At 40.6% G+C, this 20,029-nt stretch overlaps 1 protein-coding gene across 1 annotated transcript; it reads left to right on the top strand.

The window, feature by feature from the left end:
* The first annotated feature begins 12,386 nt into the window (after positions 1-12,386).
* On the top strand, positions 12,387-12,910 carry LOC127217513 (diphosphoinositol polyphosphate phosphohydrolase 3-alpha-like). Its single transcript, XM_051178509.1, is given in 2 exon segments — positions 12,387-12,597; positions 12,599-12,910. Coding segments are annotated over 2 exon segments (495 nt in total). The 5' UTR covers positions 12,387-12,414.
* The last annotated feature ends 7,119 nt before the right edge of the window (positions 12,911-20,029 follow it).

The raw sequence follows: 20,029 nt of genomic DNA, 5'->3' as shown, positions 1-20,029 counted from the left end.
ACATCCTGCAGCTACACTGGGTGTTCAGGACTCCAGTGCAGTACTAAGCCATTCTCAGGGTGAGCTTTTAAGCATAAAAACCATGTCTGGTATTGACATATTTCAGTTAACAAGAACAGTTAGCCAGAAACTGAGTAACAGAAGCCAAAACAAGGTTAGATTATATAGAGGCTTTCCCAGATCTAAGGACTTTGATGGTCCTTGTTTTCATTTTTGGCATATATGCTGAATTTTGCAGCCTAAGTGAAGTCAGTTGTGCTCAGGTCTGGGACCCTCTTACACCAATGAACAACTGACTTCCATAGTCAAGTCAGCCTTTCTATTAATCTCTTGGTTTCTAAAAATGGTATGTTTGGCAGTACTTAATGAAACTCATTTATGCTTTGCAAATAAAGTGACTGAAGCAGAATATAATAAAAATTTAACAGGAAGAATTAATGAATGACTTTATCTGCTAATTCATATCCTGAAGAGTTTAGCTATAGAACATGAATGTCTAAAAGGAGACCCAAACCACCCTATGCCATCCCCATACTCATATCTGTAGCTCTACACTGACAACTCCTGCACTGACATTACCTGGTGAGCGCCCAGAGAAGCAAGCCAGTCCACACTCCCAGGCTTATCTTTAGATATGTAGCTCCTGACCCAGTTCCTCTGATGAGTCTACCTATAAACAAGCCCACCTGTACCATGTCCATACTCCTCACTCTACTAGGTCTGCTTACACAGCTACTGCACTGGCCCAGCCTGAAACACGCTAAACTGTCTCAAAAGACACACAAAGAAAGAAAGAAGTCTACATGCTGAGATCAAACAACAAAACCACAAACAATATAAATAGCCAAGACAGTTATCTCCACCATCAATCCAGTATGGTAGTCTTATATAATTGTCCTCTAATGAGAATTAGTACCTAGATGGACCCCAGGACACAGATTTGAAGAAAAAAAAACCCATAAGCATTATCAAAGAATTGAAGGAGTATAAAGAACATACAAAGAACTCAATGGATTTAAAAGGGGATACAAATGAATGTCTGAGTGATGTCTAAGAAAAGAAAAATATACACCTAAATGAAATGGAAATGAAAATTTAGGATTTGAAGCCCAAGCTCACTAAAGTGAGAAATATGGAAGAGAACTTAAGCAGAAATGAAGATGGGGTTGAGTCTACGGCCACACTACCCTGAATGTACCTGATCTCATCTGAGGTTGGAACTGAAAGACTCACTATCCCAATTAGAAAACTCACAGAAAATCCTGACAAATGGAGTAGATCAACTGAAAGATAGAATATTAGGACTTGAAAATAAAATAGAGAAACTGAACCACACATGCAAAGATTATGTAATAAAAATAAACACAGACAAGGAACATGATGGAAATATTGGAGACAAACAAAGACCAAATCTTTGACTGTTAGGTACAAAGGAAGGAAAAGGGTCTCAAATCATCAACAGGATCATAGGAAAGAACTTACTTAAATTAAGAAAAGATATACATATCCAGATAACTACAGACACACAGCACACCCAATGAACAGGACCAGAAAACAGAATCCCCAATGCACATTATTGTTAAAACATCACAGATAGAGAATAACAAGAGAGTACTGAAAGCATGTGGGGAGGGGGAGAGAAATAACAAATCATATATAAAGGAAACCCTTTTAGAATACATCCGATTTGTTAAGGAAACTTTAAAAAGTCAGAAAAACCCAAGCAATGTACTTCAATTTCTAAGATAGCTGATGCCAGCCTAGACTATAGAACCTAGCAAAACTATGCCAAATTGGAAGAAGAAAGCATAGTTTTTCATGACAGACACAAGCTAAAAGAATACTTGTTTACCAATGAGCTCTACAGAGGACATTGGGAACAACACTTTGGGCTGAAGAGAATAAACATAGAAAGGGAACGATAAAAATAAAATAAATGGAGCTATAATTATTGAAGCACAAAATGTGCATATAATACAAAAAGCAACATCTTCATGACAACAATCAGCACATAGCTTTCAATAATAACTTTAAACATTAATGACATCAACACCCTAATCAAAAGACTCAAGTTAAGAAAATTAATTAAGAAACAAAATAGACCTTTCTATTGTATACAACTTCATCTTACCTTCAAAGATAGACACTATCTTAACATAAATGGGTGGAAGAACTATTCCATGCAAGTGGAACCAGGAACCAAGCAGGTATTACTATTCTAATATGTGACAAAGTAGATTTTAAACTAATTCCGAAGAGATAAAGGAGGACACTATTTTAATAAGTGGAACAATAAATCAAGCAAACATTATAATCTTTTTTTTATATTTTTCTTTTTGCTTATTTTTGAGACAGGGTTTCTCTGGTTTTGGAGGCTGTCCTGAATCTAGCTCTTGTAGACCAGGCTTGTCTCAAACTCACAGAGATCTACCTGCCTCTGCCTCCCAAGTGCAGGGATTAAAGGCATATATCACTACCACCTGGCAAACATTATAATCTTAAACATTATATATATATATATATATATATATATATCTGTGACACACACAATTCCATAAAAATTGAACTATTGGATTTTAAAAGACACAGATTAACTCCAACACACTTAAAGTTAATGAGGTCATTATCACACTTTCTCCACTAGAGAGGCCATCTGAACAAGAGAAACATCAGAGATAATGGACTCTTTATAGCCAACGGACCTAACATGTCTATAGCCATTCCCCAGATGCTAAATATCCACAAAACAAACTGTAATATAGTCAGAAAAATTGAATTAATTCTTTCTATTCTATCTGACCACCAAGGAATGAAACTTAAAATGAATAGTATGGGAATCCCCAGTGCTTAAACACATAAAAACTCACAAAGATTAAACAACACTCAAAAAGAAATCAAGAAGGAGATTTAAATACTTTTGGAATTCAATGAAAATAAAAACAACACAAGAAAATCTGATACATATTAAACTGTCCCACAAAGGAAATGTATAGCTCTAAATTCCTACATTAACAAAAAGTCACAAAGAGCACAAATAAATGGCTTAAAGATGCAACTCAGTAATCTGAAAGAATAAGGACAAATTGAACCAAAATGAAGTAAATGGCAGGGAATAATAAAAAGTCAAGCAGAAATTAATGAGATAGAAACAAAATAATACAAAGAACCAGCAACTCAAAGGTGGGTTTTTTCTTTTCTGAATATAAACAAGATTGACAAATTTTTAGCCTAACCAAGCAAATGAAAGAAAGATAACCCAAGTTATCAGTATCACAGATGAATAAGGATACATTGAAACAGACTCCAATGACATTCAGAACATTGTAAAAGAATACTTAAAAGTATGTGCTTAAGTTAGAAAATTTAAAAGAAATGGATAGATTTGTATAGTCATGGCAACAAGAATAATTAAACTTAGTGGAGATGAACATGCTAAACAAATAAGAAGATTGAAACAATTAAAAAATCCTCCTGACTCAATAAAGCCCTGGCTTAGATGGATTCCCAGCAGAACTCTACCGGATTCGAAGATATACAATCAACTTATGAATATTTTCAGAAATGGAAATAAAAGGAACACTTACAAACTCCTTCCAAGAAGCCAGTATTACTCAAACAGCAAAACCATGTAAAGACAAAACAACAATAAAAATCACACTATAAGCCAATATGCCTAAAATACATTTACTCAAATATCTTCAATAAAATACTTGAAAACAGAATACAGGTATATATTAAAAAGATCATATATCACAATCAAGTTGGCTTCATTCAGGAGATGCTGGGAGGGTTCACCCACATAACGTATGAAATGTAGTAATTCATATAAATGGATTTAAAGAAAAATTTACATGATCATGTAAATACAAACAGAAAAGGCCTTTTTAAAAATCTAATTTACATTCATTAGAACATGAGAAGAACACAAGAATATGAAAAAATATCTCATGGACATGGATAGGCAAAAATAATATTGTGAAAATGACCACTGTACCAAAAGCAATGTACAGGTCTATAGTAATACAAACAGCATGGTAATGGCCAACACACAGACATGTAGATCAATGAAACAGAATAAAAAATCCAAAAGTAAGTGTAGGTAACTAACTGCAAGCAAACTGATGTGCGAAAACTATAGCAAAATACACACTGGAGAAAAGACAGAAAGGTTTATGAGCTCTCATATTTTTATACCAAATTATTAATGTTAAAGACTTGATTTCATGTCACCTTGCTACTCCCTGGATCACAGTATCCATGTACATTGTAAACTATTTCAGGCAATGGGTAGCATCAAATAAATGGGTGACATGGAAATTAAACTATACAGGTAATTAAGTAAAGCTGTTATACTAATGCTATCTGTTTTTCTAATTTTTGTTCAGCAACTTTCCAAAAGATACAGTGCATAAGTGGTTTAAATTTAGAAGCATTCTCATGTAACTTGAGCCTCTGTATTTATGAGGGCATGCAGATTTGCCAGTTTGTGCAAATCAGCAGGTGTTAGATGTTAAACTTATGCAGAGACTATGTTGTGGAGACAGAAAACTCAATAGAACGCCTTTATCGTTTTATTATACTTAAGGCATGTTGATTTTCCAATCTTGTCAAATTCTAAACTTGTTTTTGATTTTGTGAGTCTCTCTACACCACATTTTCTTTTCCTCATAGCATTCTTCAAAGAAAAAAAAATTAAAATACTGTAATGGTTGTGAAGCACAAAAGAGCCCAGAGATCCAAAGCAATCCTGGTGGCAGGATTACTATTCCAGATTTCGAGATACATTACTGGTCTGTAGTAATATAAACACCATGGTACTGACTAACATGCAGACATAGAGATCAATGGAACAGAATCGAAAACCAAAATGTAAGTGAAGTTAACTAACTCCGGTTACCTAATGTTTGAAAAATACAGCAAAATATACACTGGAGAAAAGACAGCATGTTCAACAAACGGACTGTGCGTACTGGGTGCTTACATGTTGAAGAATTAAATTAGACCAACATCTATTGCCCTGAACTAAAACTAATTCCAAAAGTATTAAGGATTTGAAAGTGAAACCTGAAATGACAAAACTGCTTAAATAAAACATAGGCAGTATCCTACAAGGTATAGGTGTAGAAAAGGACTTTCTGAATTGGAGAACTCCATTTACCCAGAATTAAGACCAACAATAGACAAAAAGGAGAAAATCTTTATCAGCTATACATCTGAGAGGACTGATATTAAGAATAGACAAATACCTCAAACTACAAGAGTCAAGAAAACAAACACCACATAAATAATGGCTAGAAATAAAGATGTTCAATATACTTACAAATAGGGAAAGACAAAACTACTGTGAGATTTCATTTTACCCCACCCAGAATGGCTAAGTTTAAGAAAATCACTGAAAACAAATACTGTGGGGAAATGAAAACATTCCTTCATTATTGGTAGGAGTGCAAACTAATGTAGCCATTCTGGAAATCAGTGTGAATGATTCTGATAAAGGTACATCTACCATAAAAGCCAGTTGTTCCATATGTTCAAAGGTCTATTCAAGCCACCAAGGGACCAAAGCAGTCTATACTCTTACCTATCTATAACACTTTTGGATCACAGCAATAGACAGAATGCTAAGATATCCCAAAAGGTGCAACAGTAGATTTATATTCTTGAGGTAAACAACAACTATTTAATTGAGCTTAAATACAATCTCAATAGGAGTACAGATTAACACCTGTACTATCCCAATACCTTTGGATGGTAGTCATGGAACCTAGAGAAGAACCTAGTACTACCACTTTCCTAAACTAGTATAATTTCTAAATGCATTTAAAAATGTTTATCCTTAAAACTGTGTAGGTATAAGTGTATAGGTATCACTCTTCTCCCTAATCAAAGCAGCTTCTTTTTCAGCAGAGCAAGACCATACAGAAATCTACAACTAGTCAAAATGCAGACAACAAATGGTTGTGGGGCCCCAACCATAATTGATCCATCTGGAATATAGTACTCACTGAAGGCTCAGGGAACACTGAAGAAACAGGAGAGGAAAAGACTGGAAGAGCCAGAGGACTAGCATGTCACTGGGAGGTACGGCCATCTATATATGACAGGGGAGCTGCACCTATGTAGCCTTAACAATAAGAATACCTGAAAAGGACCACCACAATGACCCTATCAGTTGACCTGCCAACATGGCTGGTGGAAGTCTCATCAGGCTCTACACCTAGATGAAGAGCTACAGGGAAGAACTATAGCAGCATAATGGTTGCTGAGAGATGAAGAATCAGTCTTTCGCAGAGCTGAGGCCCCTAGCTGTTTATACAACCCTTCATGGTCTACTCTAAACACATACACCTATGAGCAATGCCAAACAGACTTATCAGGTTATATTTATATGAAGTATGCATGTATGTATTTGTGCATGTATGTATACATGTGTATATATGTGTATACATATGAGATAACAATAATTAAAGAAGATGATGATGAAGAAGCAGGAGAAGAAGAGGACAAACATTTGAGAGTGAGAAATACAGGATGAGTTGGAGTCAGTGCAGCAAGAAATGATGTACATAGAGAATTCACATACAAAATTCTAAAATACATTAGCAACTACAATAATGTCTAGTAGTATGGAGCCAAGCCTATGACTACAAAAATAATAGGATTGTCTACTACAGGCATGTTGATTCACATTCATAGAGACATGCTGCTCCTCCTTCTCTTGCTCCTATTTCCTCACTTTGCTTTCTCTTCTTTCCTCCTTTTGGCATAGCCAAGGTACCTTGTGCACATTTATAAATCAAACTTTGCCTGCTTCTTGCTTGTTTTACTACAAAGGGGTTATGGACTAGGACCTTGGCATATTCTGTATCAAATACTCTCCATTCCTAGGAGGTTTGGAAAATCAACACATTTTAGACTGAAATGTGAACATCCAAGGTGCTTGTCTACAAATTATAGGTGACATCATCTTCCATACAAACTCAACAAGAAGTTAATAAGCATTGGATAATTTCAAAAACTCATGCACACTATATGCTGAAGCCCAATTTTCTATGCTTTACTTATCATGTGCACTCAATTTCTTTTCAAGTGAGTCAACCTCAAACCTAACATTATGAATGGAAAACAGATTATTGGAAAAAACATACCAAACTGCACAAATAAGTAGCAATGTTTGCTTTTACTTTTTTTTTTTTTTTAGAATTTCTAAGTTTACATCTATGGCATGTAATCACAGGAGTGATGGGCGATGTCATTCTGCAAATATGTTTCTCTTATTGGTTAATGAATAAAGCACTGTTGGTCAATAGGAAAGCAAGATAGGCGGGACTAGGAGACAAGGAGGATTCCAGAAGTATAAGGGAGGGGTCAGCATGTAGAGAACTGGGAGAGCAGAGGTCCAGCCCCTCTCTCCAGTAAGAAAAGACCACACGGAAATACTTAGATTAATAGAAATGGGTTAGTATTTAAGACAGAGTCAGCCGACAAGAAATTAGTAACTGGCCTGCAGAATTATATCTAATACAATGTCCCAGTGTGCTTTTGGGGCTGGCATTGCAGAGGGACCAGATCAGCTGGTGGGAAAAAACCTGCTCATAACACAGGAGAGTTACTTCACAATGTTAACATAGAATTTTGTGGAGATAGGTTGACACCTCACCCAGTAAAGTGCTTGGCATAAAAGTCTTATGACCTGGGTTCAATCCCTGGAACTCATGAAAAAAGAAAAGAAAAGAAAAAAGGCTGTGTGTGGGGGCACACATTTGTTATTTCAATGCTGGAGAAAAAGAGACCTGGGAACATCCAGTTTACATATGGAACTCCAGGCCATTGAGAGTTTTAATTTCAAAATCTAAGATAAAACATGGACAGCATTCCAGGAATAAACTTGAGGTTGCCTTCCATCCCCCATACAAAAAGATATACATGTGCACCTCCAAACATGCTGAATACACACAAGAAAGAAGAAAGAAATTTAAGGATTTGATTTAAAGTGTATGGGGTGGATTGTGAGAGTCCCCATTTTATTCCCAGCCCCAGGACTTCAAGCTCTGTGGTAAGGAGGATGTGTGCTCTAACCCTCCCAGCTTTCATTTAATAATCTAGGAAAATTGAATAGAGATCACAGGGATTATATGACAGCTGTCAGAAAAATGTGAAAAACATCTGACACATGGTCAGTCCTCAAATAAAGAACTGTGGAGCTTCTGATACTGTAATTAAAGGGAAAAAAGGCTGGTGAGCTGGCTCATTTGATAAAGGGCACCATTCCTGATGATCAGAGTTTGATCTTTGGGATCTAAAGTTGCCACTGACTTCCACACCTGTACTAGGACATTTGCACCATCCCCAAATTAAAAAAAAAAAGGTGAAACAACTCAAAAAGAGGAAAGGAAAAGAAGATAGTTTTATGAGAGTGTAGGGACCCTTACAGAATAGAATGTATCTTGCAGTCCCGAAATCAGTGTGCTGTTCTGGGATGTGAGCTGATAACAAAAAGCCATTGGTGGAAGTATAGGAAACTTTATGATTTCTCACCCTGGTAGTTCCTGTACATTGGAAGATTTAGAATAAAACTGGTGATGTCTTTTCAAAAGTCTTGAATAACCTGGAAGATGGAAAGAAAGACAGTAAATGCCATTTCCCACCGAGCCTCAACCAGAAGAAAATGCTGGGTCAGAGCTCACAACCAAACTGCCATTGCTATATATGATATATGGCACAGCTCTCCAGAGCAGGCCACTGTTCTTGGTGATACATGACACTTTTCTGAGTAACTATGAGAGCTACCATTTCCCCATCTGTTTTAACCTCAGACTAATCTACCTTATCTTCATATTTATCAAATGAACTTACATCTTTTTGAAACAGCAACTGACAATCACAAGCCTGGCCAGCCTCTGAGGGTGCTGGCAGGTTCATTGTATATGGGCCTGCGGGTGTCAAAGTGATGGATAAATAGATTATATTCTGCTGGAGCTGGTTTGAGCTTTGGGGAAGGAGGGAAACCTAACCAGCACATTATTTCAGACACAGAAACCAACTCTGCAACAGAGAACCACATTTCCACTGAAGCAGGCAGGACATGCAGAGAGCAAGCATCCCATTTCTGTAACAGCCCCAGGGATGGTGCCCTTTCCTAACACAGCAGGAATCTGTGTGCACTTCAGTAACCTTTGGTCAATAGAGCTGGAAAGAGTACTCTGTAGGAGGAGTATATGAGAGGCTGAGGACAAGGATGAAATCCTGCATGGACTGAGGAGCCACAGCAGCCAGAATGGGTATGCACTGAGGCATGAGCTGGAGGGAGCTGATAGGGACTTCCTGAGCTGGAGGCTTCCTGGGCAGTCCAATCTATGAAACCTGGAATTTGACCTCATGTACCTTTCCAACAACTGCTGGATACTGAAGCATTGCATGGGCTGCAAATCTTGACAATATCCCACCCCATATACACGTGATGCTATCTCCTTCAAAGGAATTTTAAAAGATTGGATAAAGGAAGATAAATTCAATGCCTAATACAGCATACATGATGAGTGCTCTCTCTAAATACTAGTCACAGGTTTACGATGTTAGTAATAACAAGCCTTTTCTTCCAGTTTGTGTAATATTAGAAATTGTTTTCTCATCTTCAAAGCATCACATTATTCCCAAGAGGCACAGGAGAGGTGTTTCTGAATACACATTGATTCAACCAGCAATCACATCAGGGATGCCAGGGTCTTTTGTGTTGCAACCATTGCCATTGTATCGCAGAGGGAACATTTGCTGAATTGCCTACTGGAGATCCACTATACAGCCACTGCTATTCCTGAGGGAGAAAAGGTGTGTATGGTATACACAGAACTGAGAGCTGGGGGGGGGGCGTTATGAATGTTTATGAGAAAGGCACACAACCCCAACTTATTGTGTGAAAATGCATAAGGAAAGCTACCCAACCCGTGGTTTAGGGAAGCTTCCTTTCATGCAATTCACAGACTCAAGGAAAGATCCTTTGGGATCCATGGGACTTTGTTCACACATTTTACTGTCAATGTGTTTGAGTCTTTGGTAAACACTGGCTCTCAGAGACCCTGCTGGCTCACAGGAATAAATGATATGTTTCAGGCAAGCACCGAGCCTTATACTTCTCACTATCATACAGACAGAGTGCCTGCCATAGGACCATTCACTGGAGCTATGATGGAACAGAAGCCAAAGGGGACAGTCAAATTCAAGGCTGGAGATTAAAACTCAGTGCACAATGGGAGTGAGCACAAAGTCCCAAAAGCCTCTTTGGAAGAGTTAGGCTTCACTCAAGAGTTGCCCCAATTCATAGATGCAAACTAGTAAGGGCAATGTTATGAGCTTCTCTGAGGAGGAAGACAACCCACTAAGCAAATCCTGTTCTAGACTGGTGACAGAGTCAGACATCTTTTGGCTGTCAGTTCCATCCATTTTCTCTTGTAGGGGGTAACTGGCCCTTCAATGTGAAGTGGCATGGCAAGGAGCCACAGGTATCACTCCTGGGAAACATGAGGACACTCAGAGGCTTTGAAAAAGAAAACAGCTGGCACTGGAGTACACGAAAATGGAAACTGTCTTTCAGTGAAGCCAGCAGTCCTTACCCCTAGAAGACAGCTATGAACATCAAGTTAAACCACAGCTGACTGAAGCTCTGTACAAACGTCAGACCTCCTTTAGGGAGGCAAGGTGACTTCAAGACAGAGCAAGCTTGTCTAATATATGATGGGGAGACATTCAGTGCCCCAAGAGAAGGAATGAGAGAAACCTTAGAGAAAATAAAAATGTATGGTTAAAGTTTTGTTAAATTTTGAACTCTGGGATACTGCTTCTCTAGCAAGAGGTCAGTGTGAACAAAGCAAACTGACCTTTTCAATCTCCAAATGACAACCACTGGCCCAGGTAAAGGCTCACTAGGGAAAGTGCTTGTGTCTCAAGAGTAAGGACCTGAGTCCCAATAACCACCACTCACATAACAGCCAGGTTGAATTCCCAGTGCTAGAGAGACTCTAGAAACTCTGACTTCCTGGGGCTTATTGATAAGTGCAGCCTACTTGGGGAAATCATGTCCACAAAATCATAACAGTGGGAGAGAAATGGAGTGGGCCTACACCTGTTCAAAACAAGCACGCACACATGTGTAAGTGCCCTCCCTCCCTCCCTCCCTCCCTCCCTCCCTCCCTCCCTCCCTCCCTCCCTCCCTCCCTCCCTCCCTCCCTCCCTCCCTCCCTCCCTCCCTCCCTCCCTCTCTCTCTCTCTCTCTCTCTCTCTCTCTCTCTCTCCACCAAACCCCTGAATGCTCATCTGTGAGCAAGCCAGGAAAGGGTACTGTGGGTGAGGATGCAGGCTCTTGACAGAGAATCCAAGATTTTGTGGGGTTGCTACTCCAGAAACACCTTGCAATGGGGTTGAAAGGAGGAGTCCCCAGGTTTAATGACTGAGAAACTGAGGAACAGAGAGGCTATGCAAAATGGGACTAGGGGCTGTGTGCAAGTGTTTAAGGCAAGGGCTGAGCCAAGATGGTTGACAAACTGCAGAAGAGAACCTGTTGAAGAAAGCGAGCTGCATGTGACTCAGCAAAGATTATTCTGGCAAGTCTGTCATTGGTCATTGTGGCGACACCGGCCTTCTGCCTATAAATAAGGCAGTGCTGTTCATAATGGGAGAGGACTATGACGCAGACCTGGACCCTGCTGATTGTGCCTTTGTCGGAGGGGGGTGGGCCGCGTCTGGTCCCCCGCTACTGGCAGGTCTGGCCTAGACTCACACGTGGTGGCGAGGACCCTGTGCAATGTCACAATGGGGTGCACCTCCCCCAGTGCAGTGGGATCTAGAAGCTTCCCAGGCAGAGCAGTGCGGGACGCCTGCGCAGTGAGCCGGCGGCGTCGCGTGTTGCGGGAGTCGGGAGACCCCCGCCTCCGCCCCTCGCCCTTCGACAAACGAACGCACGCGCAACCGGCCGCGGCGCGCACGCGCCTCACCTCGCTCAACCCCTGCCTGGGCGGCGGGCAGCGAGCAGGCGGGCGAGCGGGCCGGGACCGCGCACCGTCCACTCGGGGGGCTGTGCGGAGGAGGAGCGGGCTCCGGGCTACAGGCTGCCGGCGGCGGAAGCGGCGCCTCCAATCAGGCGGCGGGCTCGCGACCCTCGGCGTGCCCGGCCGGCGCTGCCCGCCCCGCGGACTGACTGACGCGCCAGCTCGCCCCCGCCCCCGCGCCCGCCCCCGCCTAGACTCCTCGGGCTCGGGCTCAGCTCAGGCTCCGCTCAGCTCGGCTCAGCTCCACTGCTCAGCGCTCGCGTCTCCTCCAGCCCAAGCCAGGCCCTTTCCCTGCCAGCACAGACTCCCCGGGCTGCGCGGCGGCGGCTCGCTCGGCATCTGCAAGCGACCACAGAGGGCGGCGGCGCCCAGGATGAAGTGCAAACCCAACCAGACGCGGACCTACGACCCCGAGGGCTTCAAGAAGCGCGCCGCGTGCCTGTGCTTCCGCAGCGAGCGCGAGGACGAGGTGCTGCTGGTGAGCAGCAGCCGCTACCCCGACCGCTGGATCGTGCCCGGAGGCGGCATGGAGCCCGAGGAGGAGCCGGATGGCGCGGGCGGTGCGCGAGGTGTACGAGGAGGCGGGAGTCAAGGGGAAGTTGGGCCGGCTGCTGGGCGTCTTCGAGCAGAACCAGGACCGCAAGCACCGGACCTACGTGTTCGTGCTCACCGTCACCGAGCTGCTGGAGGATTGGGAAGACTCGGTCAACATCGGCAGGAAGCGAGAGTGGTTCAAGATCGAAGATGCCATCAAGGTCCTCCAGTGCCACAAGCCCGTGCATGCCGAGTACCTGGAGAAACTGAAGCTGGGCGGCTCCCCCACTAATGGAAACTCGGCCGCCCCGTCCCTGCCAGAGAGCGAGCCCTAGTATGTACCGCTCCCGCCCGCCCGGACTCCCTGCCTGTCGCCTCCCCGCACTTGCCTCCTGCCTGCCTGCCTGCTCCGCCCGCCTGCCTGCCAGGAGAACACCTCTCCTGCCCTGTGTGCTCGCACGGGCAGGGAGGGAGGCTTCCTTTTGTTTCCTTGGCAGGCAGACCTCTGAATCACGCTTGCAAACTGTCTCGGTTGCCAGGCGCTGTTTGCAGACAATTTGCACGTTTTTCAGATGCTTTTCTAATCGCTTTTTGGTGACACTGTAAAAATCTTGTGGTCAGCCAGAGCTGCATGGGATTTCGTGAAAGGTGCCTTAGCTGCTTGCTCTGCTCTTCATGGAGGGTGTGCGTGCGTGCGTGCGTGCTTGTGTGTGTGTGTGTGTGGGGGGTGGTTGTATGTATGTATGTATATGTGTGTGTGTGTGTGTGTGTGTGTGTAGGTGTGATGCGCGCGTGCGCGCCCTCGTGCCTATCTGCCCTGTGATGTTTTTGTTTGGGTGGTGTTTTTTTTTTTTTGTTTTTCTTCCCTTTAAACACCCTTTACATGTGTTTGTGCGTGAGTGTGCGTGCGCACTTTTTATGTCAGGCTTGTCTGTTTCTTCCTGGAGGCCTTTAGAGTCCTACCAGCTAGCGGGGGCGGGGGAGGCTGGGGCCATCTTTTATGCTTTTTTCCTTGTTTCTCATTCACAGGCTTCACAGTGATATGACTGGAGGGTATATTTCTACCAGCTTTCTAAATGTATTCTACAATCTGTAATAAATATACATGGATGGTGACACTAGTTTAAGCATTTTATTCTTAGGTTAGCTTTCCAAAATTGGTGCACATAGAATTGAGTATCATTTTTCCTGCCTTGGATCTCTGTTACATAAATCCATCTAAGTAAAATATGTGTAGTAAACAAAATTGATACTGTCAAAGATATGAGTACAAACCTGCTTACCAAAATTATAGCTTCTATAAACCAAACATGTAATTTGATATCCTAAATAATGCTGAATTTATTGAATATGGGTTTCACTAATTACTGAGTAATCTAATAGATATTCCCAATAACCTCAGTCTTAAGTATATGCACCAATCCTACAGAAACTGGATTATTGCTTTATTTCTGTATTGTATACATAAAAATGCCTCTCAACTAAAAATGCCAGGAATATGTTGGGGGTTTAAGCACAGTGTAATATTCTAGAGGTAATAATACACAGTATTATTTGACATTTGAACTCTTATTTGACTAATTTGAGGATGCTGCTGATTTAAGCAAATTGCAGTCTTGTTCTATAATCATACTTTATTTCATTTAAATGTATTTGGATTGAGTATTACAGGTCACTGAGATTTCCTTTGGGGCCCACAGATATTGTTTATGCAATTTCCAACCTTGCAGTACTTCCCATTTCCATATTGCAAGCAGAAAACTGTTCTCACTCTTAAAATTCAAATTTATACAGTTAAGTATCCTTTCTGGGGTTCATTCTAAAAAATAAATAAATGAAAGCCTCCAAATAATCAGGCCTTTTAATAGAAGAATTCCAGGAAATTCAGATAAAACTGCTGACACGGAAATAAAGCAAATCCTGTCTCAAAAAGTTCGACACACAGATGATTTTTCTCCTTGAAATGGTTACTTAGTGCCTATGCATTTTACATGTTGACTGCAGTGAAGATGTACAGCTGAATGCCATTTCTCCCAAATCCAGTGTACTGATGAAGGATAATTAAGACTTTTTCACTAGTTAACAGATTTTTTTTCAGAATTGTTGTCTTTAAGGGCTGATTTTCCCTCCACTGGACAAGTGCCTATGTTTTTCCTTTAAAAGGCTTGAAGTCAAAGTCATTTTGATATGCTTGATGCAGGCATTACATGTATCAGAACCCTGTGTTTTGTAAGAAGGGCTGAAACATGGCTACAAATAATTCCTTGGTATGGTTTCATTGGAAAAAAATTGTTGAGCTTTATATAGAAGCTGCAGTAAAAGCAGAAGTGTAAGAACAAGAACAGGCAGCTTGTAAACTATCAGCATGGGTAGCAGCACTCTGAGACACATGGTTTAACAAGTTCTGGACCTGGAGTTGCTTCCTTCCTCACTTCCCTTTACATGGAGTTCCTTTATAAGAAAGAAAAATGTCACCCCTCAGTAGTTGTTCACTGGGGAAGGGAGCTGAAAATGCTCAGAGCATATATAATACAAACAGCTAGCCACACTTTTTTTTTTCTTCTCAAGATCTTTTTGTGGAAGCACCTATTGTAGTTAATGTTCTTACCTAACTATTTTCCTAATATGGATTCTTTGAGTACTAGGACCCAACCTGAATCCTGCATAATAACTCCAGGGCCTCAAAACAGACTAAAATTTCTCATTCACTCACACACTACAAATGTCTACTGCCAGCGAATTCCTGCTTTTCTTTTTGAAGCTTCAAAACATACCTGGGAGAATTGATTTCTTTAGGCTCTCACCTGTGCTTACAGTGGAACTACACTGGATAATTCACTGCAGGCTTTTCCGGTATAAAGGGTTGATGAACCATACTAAATCCTCAGTAAATATTTGTTGTCTAGACTCTACAGGAATGGACAAACCAGTAAAACCTTATTAATCAGATTATCTTTTTTTAGGTGAATGGAATAAATGTTGTTCAGATTTACTTTGAAAGAATCAAGTATGTGAACCCAATGATGAATGGAATTGTGAAGCACAGGTGAGCTCTTTGACATCCCCAAGGACACAGCTCATCCTATGCTTTTGGACGCTTCTTTCCTGTTATTAACAATGGCTATTCTTCAGGTTGTTGCACTATCACTGTATCTGTACAGAGTTCTATTTGGCACCTGTGGCCTTTTTGTGCTTTTGTCTGTATTTCCCCATCAGATATGACCTTGAATGCAAAGAAATTGCTTTCTTAGTCTTTTTATATCTAGCGTACATTACTTGATATATGGTAGGAGTCACTGAATATTTGTTTAAGATTTTGTAATGATAATGAATGGTAAAACATCCCTCTTCTAATCTCTCTAGCATATATGTATGTGGCTTTTGTATATTAGGTGTCACACAACGATTTCAAGGCAGCTGTGAGATAGTAACAAAAAGTCTTATTCATATGTCTGTGTTATCCCAGACATTATGTACCTCCTATATTTGCCAAAATTTTGAACCTAAATTTAACTGTGCCTCTAGACATAATTTTTCCTCTATAGAAAATACAGGAGACGGATAAACAGTTGACTGTGTATCAAACAGATGAGAGTCATAGAATCCTGACTTCAAGAAAACCCAGGACAGATGATCCAGTTTCTTCAGTAAATAAGTCACAAGGATGAAAGAAAAGGGTGGAGGTTGGACTTGTGGATTGAAAAAGCCTTCAGAGAGTGATCAGTACTTGCATGGATCTTGTTTGGATCCTGATATGATCAAACTATAGGATGAATGAATTTATCAGACAGCTAGAATATTTTGAATGTTGGCTGGATATTTTCACATTGATTGTTACAATGTTGTTATATTGATAACAAGACTTCTAATCTGAATTCAAATATTTATAGTCAAAATGATATAATGTCTGGGATTTGCTTCAAAATACATCTAGCTATTAAATTCACTGGACATACTCAAACAAGATTGGCCTTTAAAATTGTTGAACTGAATGATGATTAAATGATGTTCATTATATATGTTCATCTCTGCTTTTGTATGTTTGACGTTTTCCATAATAAAAAAGTTAATTAATCAAAATCATTGGAAATGTTGGAGTTCTTCTAATTAAGTCTAGTATATAATGTAGAGAGATAAAAAGTAAGGATGGAAAAGTTTATAGATTGATTTTTAAATGTTGGCTCCATGATAGTGTTTCTGGTCCAAGATGTCAAATTCACAGAAATACAAAGAAACATGCCCTGGAGAGGGCTAGTTACAATCTGGGTATAGACTAGTGCTTGGAATTTTTCTTTACTTTGTCCTACTGAAACAGCAACAGTTAAATCATTATTTCCAACCAGTGGATCACAGTTTTCTTTGTTCAGGAGAGTATTTTAATAAATCTTGGTTTTCATTTACAGGTATTGGAAACAGTGGTTGGTTCTACTATACTGAGGAGAGCTTTTGATACAGTTTGCATTCTAGCTCATACCAATGTGAAACCAAGAGACAGGATCTCTAGGAGATTATTTTATAAAAGTCCACATAATGCCATTTTAATAGTTTCTTGGGGGGAACAAAACCCATTAGTTGTAGCCATGTGTGCTGCAGGTGCCTAATCTGTTTGAAGGCCATTAGGATTCCTGACTGCAGGGGATCACGGGGAACAGAAAAAAAAGACAGGTCAAAATAACTAAAGATGTGCTTTTACTAACAGGGTAGGTTCAGTACTGACACTTGTAGGAGCAGGAAGGCAGTTCAAGCTACACTTCAGGTCCCTGTGATGGATGATGATTTCCTCCCTAGGTATGAAGAAATGTGAAGCTTCAGCTTTTGTTCCTGATAGTTTAATGTTCCTACTCTCAAGGGCAAGCAGTTGCCTTGAATCAACTGTTGTCTGGACAGGGTAGGTGAAAGACTCATCTTAGAGGCTGTTCTCTTGAAAGCCAATTAAGGCTTTCACTTACAATGGTGCCCAGTGAGAAGGCACTATGATCCCCCTAAAAAAGTTCCCTCTTCCCTTGGAAGTTGGTTTCTAGTCTGAGTCAACTAATTTGAGGAGATTTAAAAAATGGAGGCAAGCAGACCCATGGGGAGCTTGTCGTGGTAGAAGTGGTAAAATAGTGCTTTGGAGTCCAATAGGTTGTGGCTCAAAGACGATTTGAGCAGAGACTGTCATGGCCTCTGCCAAGTCACTTTACCTCTCAAAATGTCAGTTTTCCCATCTGTAAAATGCAGCAGGTATTGATAGTTCCTGCCTTTGCAAAGCACTGCTTCTGAGGGGCTCTTCATCTCTTTGAGTACAGCATATCAGTATGTTCCCAGTACCTCATTTCTCTACGGGGTCACGGTTTTATCTCACCATATTAAACTTGCTCAATTGAAGTGTAAGGTTTCCTGGCTCTAAGACTCTAACTGGGTTTCCCCTTATTCCCAGAGTCTGGAACATGGTACTTATTGTGCCTGTGAAATGCTTATGACATTAATGATTGTCTCAGCTGTACAAAAAATAGGCCCAAACATACAAAATAATATTGAAACTTTACCGGGGAATCTGCTTTCTTGGAAATAAGAAAGCTGAGAACCCATGATCTTGGATCACATTTTTCTTTATTCAGGATAATTTTTTTAAAAAAATTTGTGATTTTTGTTTTCTCAGCATTTTCCATTTCTAATATATTTTCCTAACTTCTTAGCTTCATAACACATATTACATGGTTTTTCATTAGGTACAAAATTGGCCCCACAGAGCTTCAGAAAATAACTAACTCAGTGAAGGCTTCCCAGACACAAATGATTGAAGGACATGGTATTTACTAAATACCCTCAGTATTTCGTCAGCATAACAACTGCTGCATAGATACAAGTATGCTTGTCATATTAGTTCAGTTTATAATAAGTGACATAGCAATCTGAATATGTAGTAACAAGCTCCCACATAACAATGCCAAGGCCTGACTGATTGGATGTAATCAGTTTAGGACTTAAATTAACACTACAAATAATTAGTCACAGGGTTCCTTGTTTCCAGTCTCATCTATCCTAAAATACAAAGAACAATGGAATGGTGCTTGGAATATAAATTGTAGGATATTCTGTTGCAGAGGAGTGCTGGTGGAGTGGTTTTACATTCTGTAGCTCTGAGGTCACATCAGAAACTTACCTGAGAAACTGGTTCATGACAGCCTTCCAGAGGAATCACTGACAGATTTCCATTTTCTATCCTGGTATAGTTTCTAGAAGTTTAGTTGCATTGACAAAGGTAGGTCACCTGTTGGGGCTCCTTTGAAGGTACAGAATGAATTCCATTACAAAATCTGCTTCTGATAAAAAGGCTGATGATATCACATCCAGGTCAACCAGGCATTTAAAGTTTCATTACTTACACAGAGGCTTTTGGGGGAGAGTGGAGGATGGAGTGGGGGTGAGTTGGGGTAGGGGTAGGGCTTGGAGACCTTTAAAGGTGGCTTGAAATTACTACAGAAGGAGACGCTTGGAGTTTGTATTGGGCTTGTGGCATGGGGCTAGAGTAAGGGTTCCAGTGCCCAGTTGGCAGTTTGCATTGGAACTCTGTTGGTCATCAAAGGAAAAAGTGCTCTGTCATTTTTCTCTTCTTAACTTGTAAGCATGAAGCAGAAGAGACATGGTCTTAATGCTGCCAACAGCCAGGCATGTAAAAGATTTTATAATTTATCCTTGATCTTGGTAAGTGAAATGTTTGAACAGTACCATGCTTCCTTAATTAATCTTGGTATTAGAGGCCAGTTAGGATAGGGAAATTTACATCAGGTGACTTGTATGGCTGCAGGTTGTGGCTCAGAAGTAGAGTACATTCAATTATCATCATTACAAAAAAGAAAGTCTTGTGCTAGAGCTCAGCATTGTATATTCAGACAAAGGAGAAGGAATTCCTTGACTTCAACAATGCCTGGAACTCTGAAAACAAAAGGGGTGTCTTGATTCAGCCTTGATTTATAATTAGGGCACACACTGCACCACTGCATTAACTACAACATAAGATTTAATTGTTCTGATCCTTAGGTTTAGTTTTTTGTTTTTTGTGGTTTTTTTCTTTTCTTTTCTTTTCTTTTTTTTTCAGGAACATCCTGCGTAAATGATGACAAGTTTTTGTAGGAGTGTGTTCATAAATGCCCCCCAAATCCTGCATTAAATTGAACCTACAGGGATCTCTAGATAGACAATAAATTTGGGAAAGGGGTAACTTCATTCAGCACAGAATCTGACAAATAACTGAGGACAAAGTGTCCATTCTCACCTGCAAGTCTGATGTTACAGGCCCCAGCATCTTCTCCCAGTCCTACAGCAAAAGGTTTGATAGCTATGGTGACTTGGAGGTGCTGATTATGAAACCTAGCCAAGGTTGTGAATAGAAGGCAATATGCTAAGGATCTGGAAAACAACAAGCAAAAAAAAAAAAAAAAAAATCACAGGAAACACCAATATGAAGCTAG

The sequence above is a fragment of the Phodopus roborovskii genome, unplaced genomic scaffold, assembly GCF_943737965.1.
Source record: "Phodopus roborovskii unplaced genomic scaffold, PHOROB, whole genome shotgun sequence".
Lineage (NCBI taxonomy): Eukaryota > Metazoa > Chordata > Mammalia > Rodentia > Cricetidae > Phodopus > Phodopus roborovskii.
This window is presented reverse-complemented; position numbering and strand designations above follow the sequence as displayed.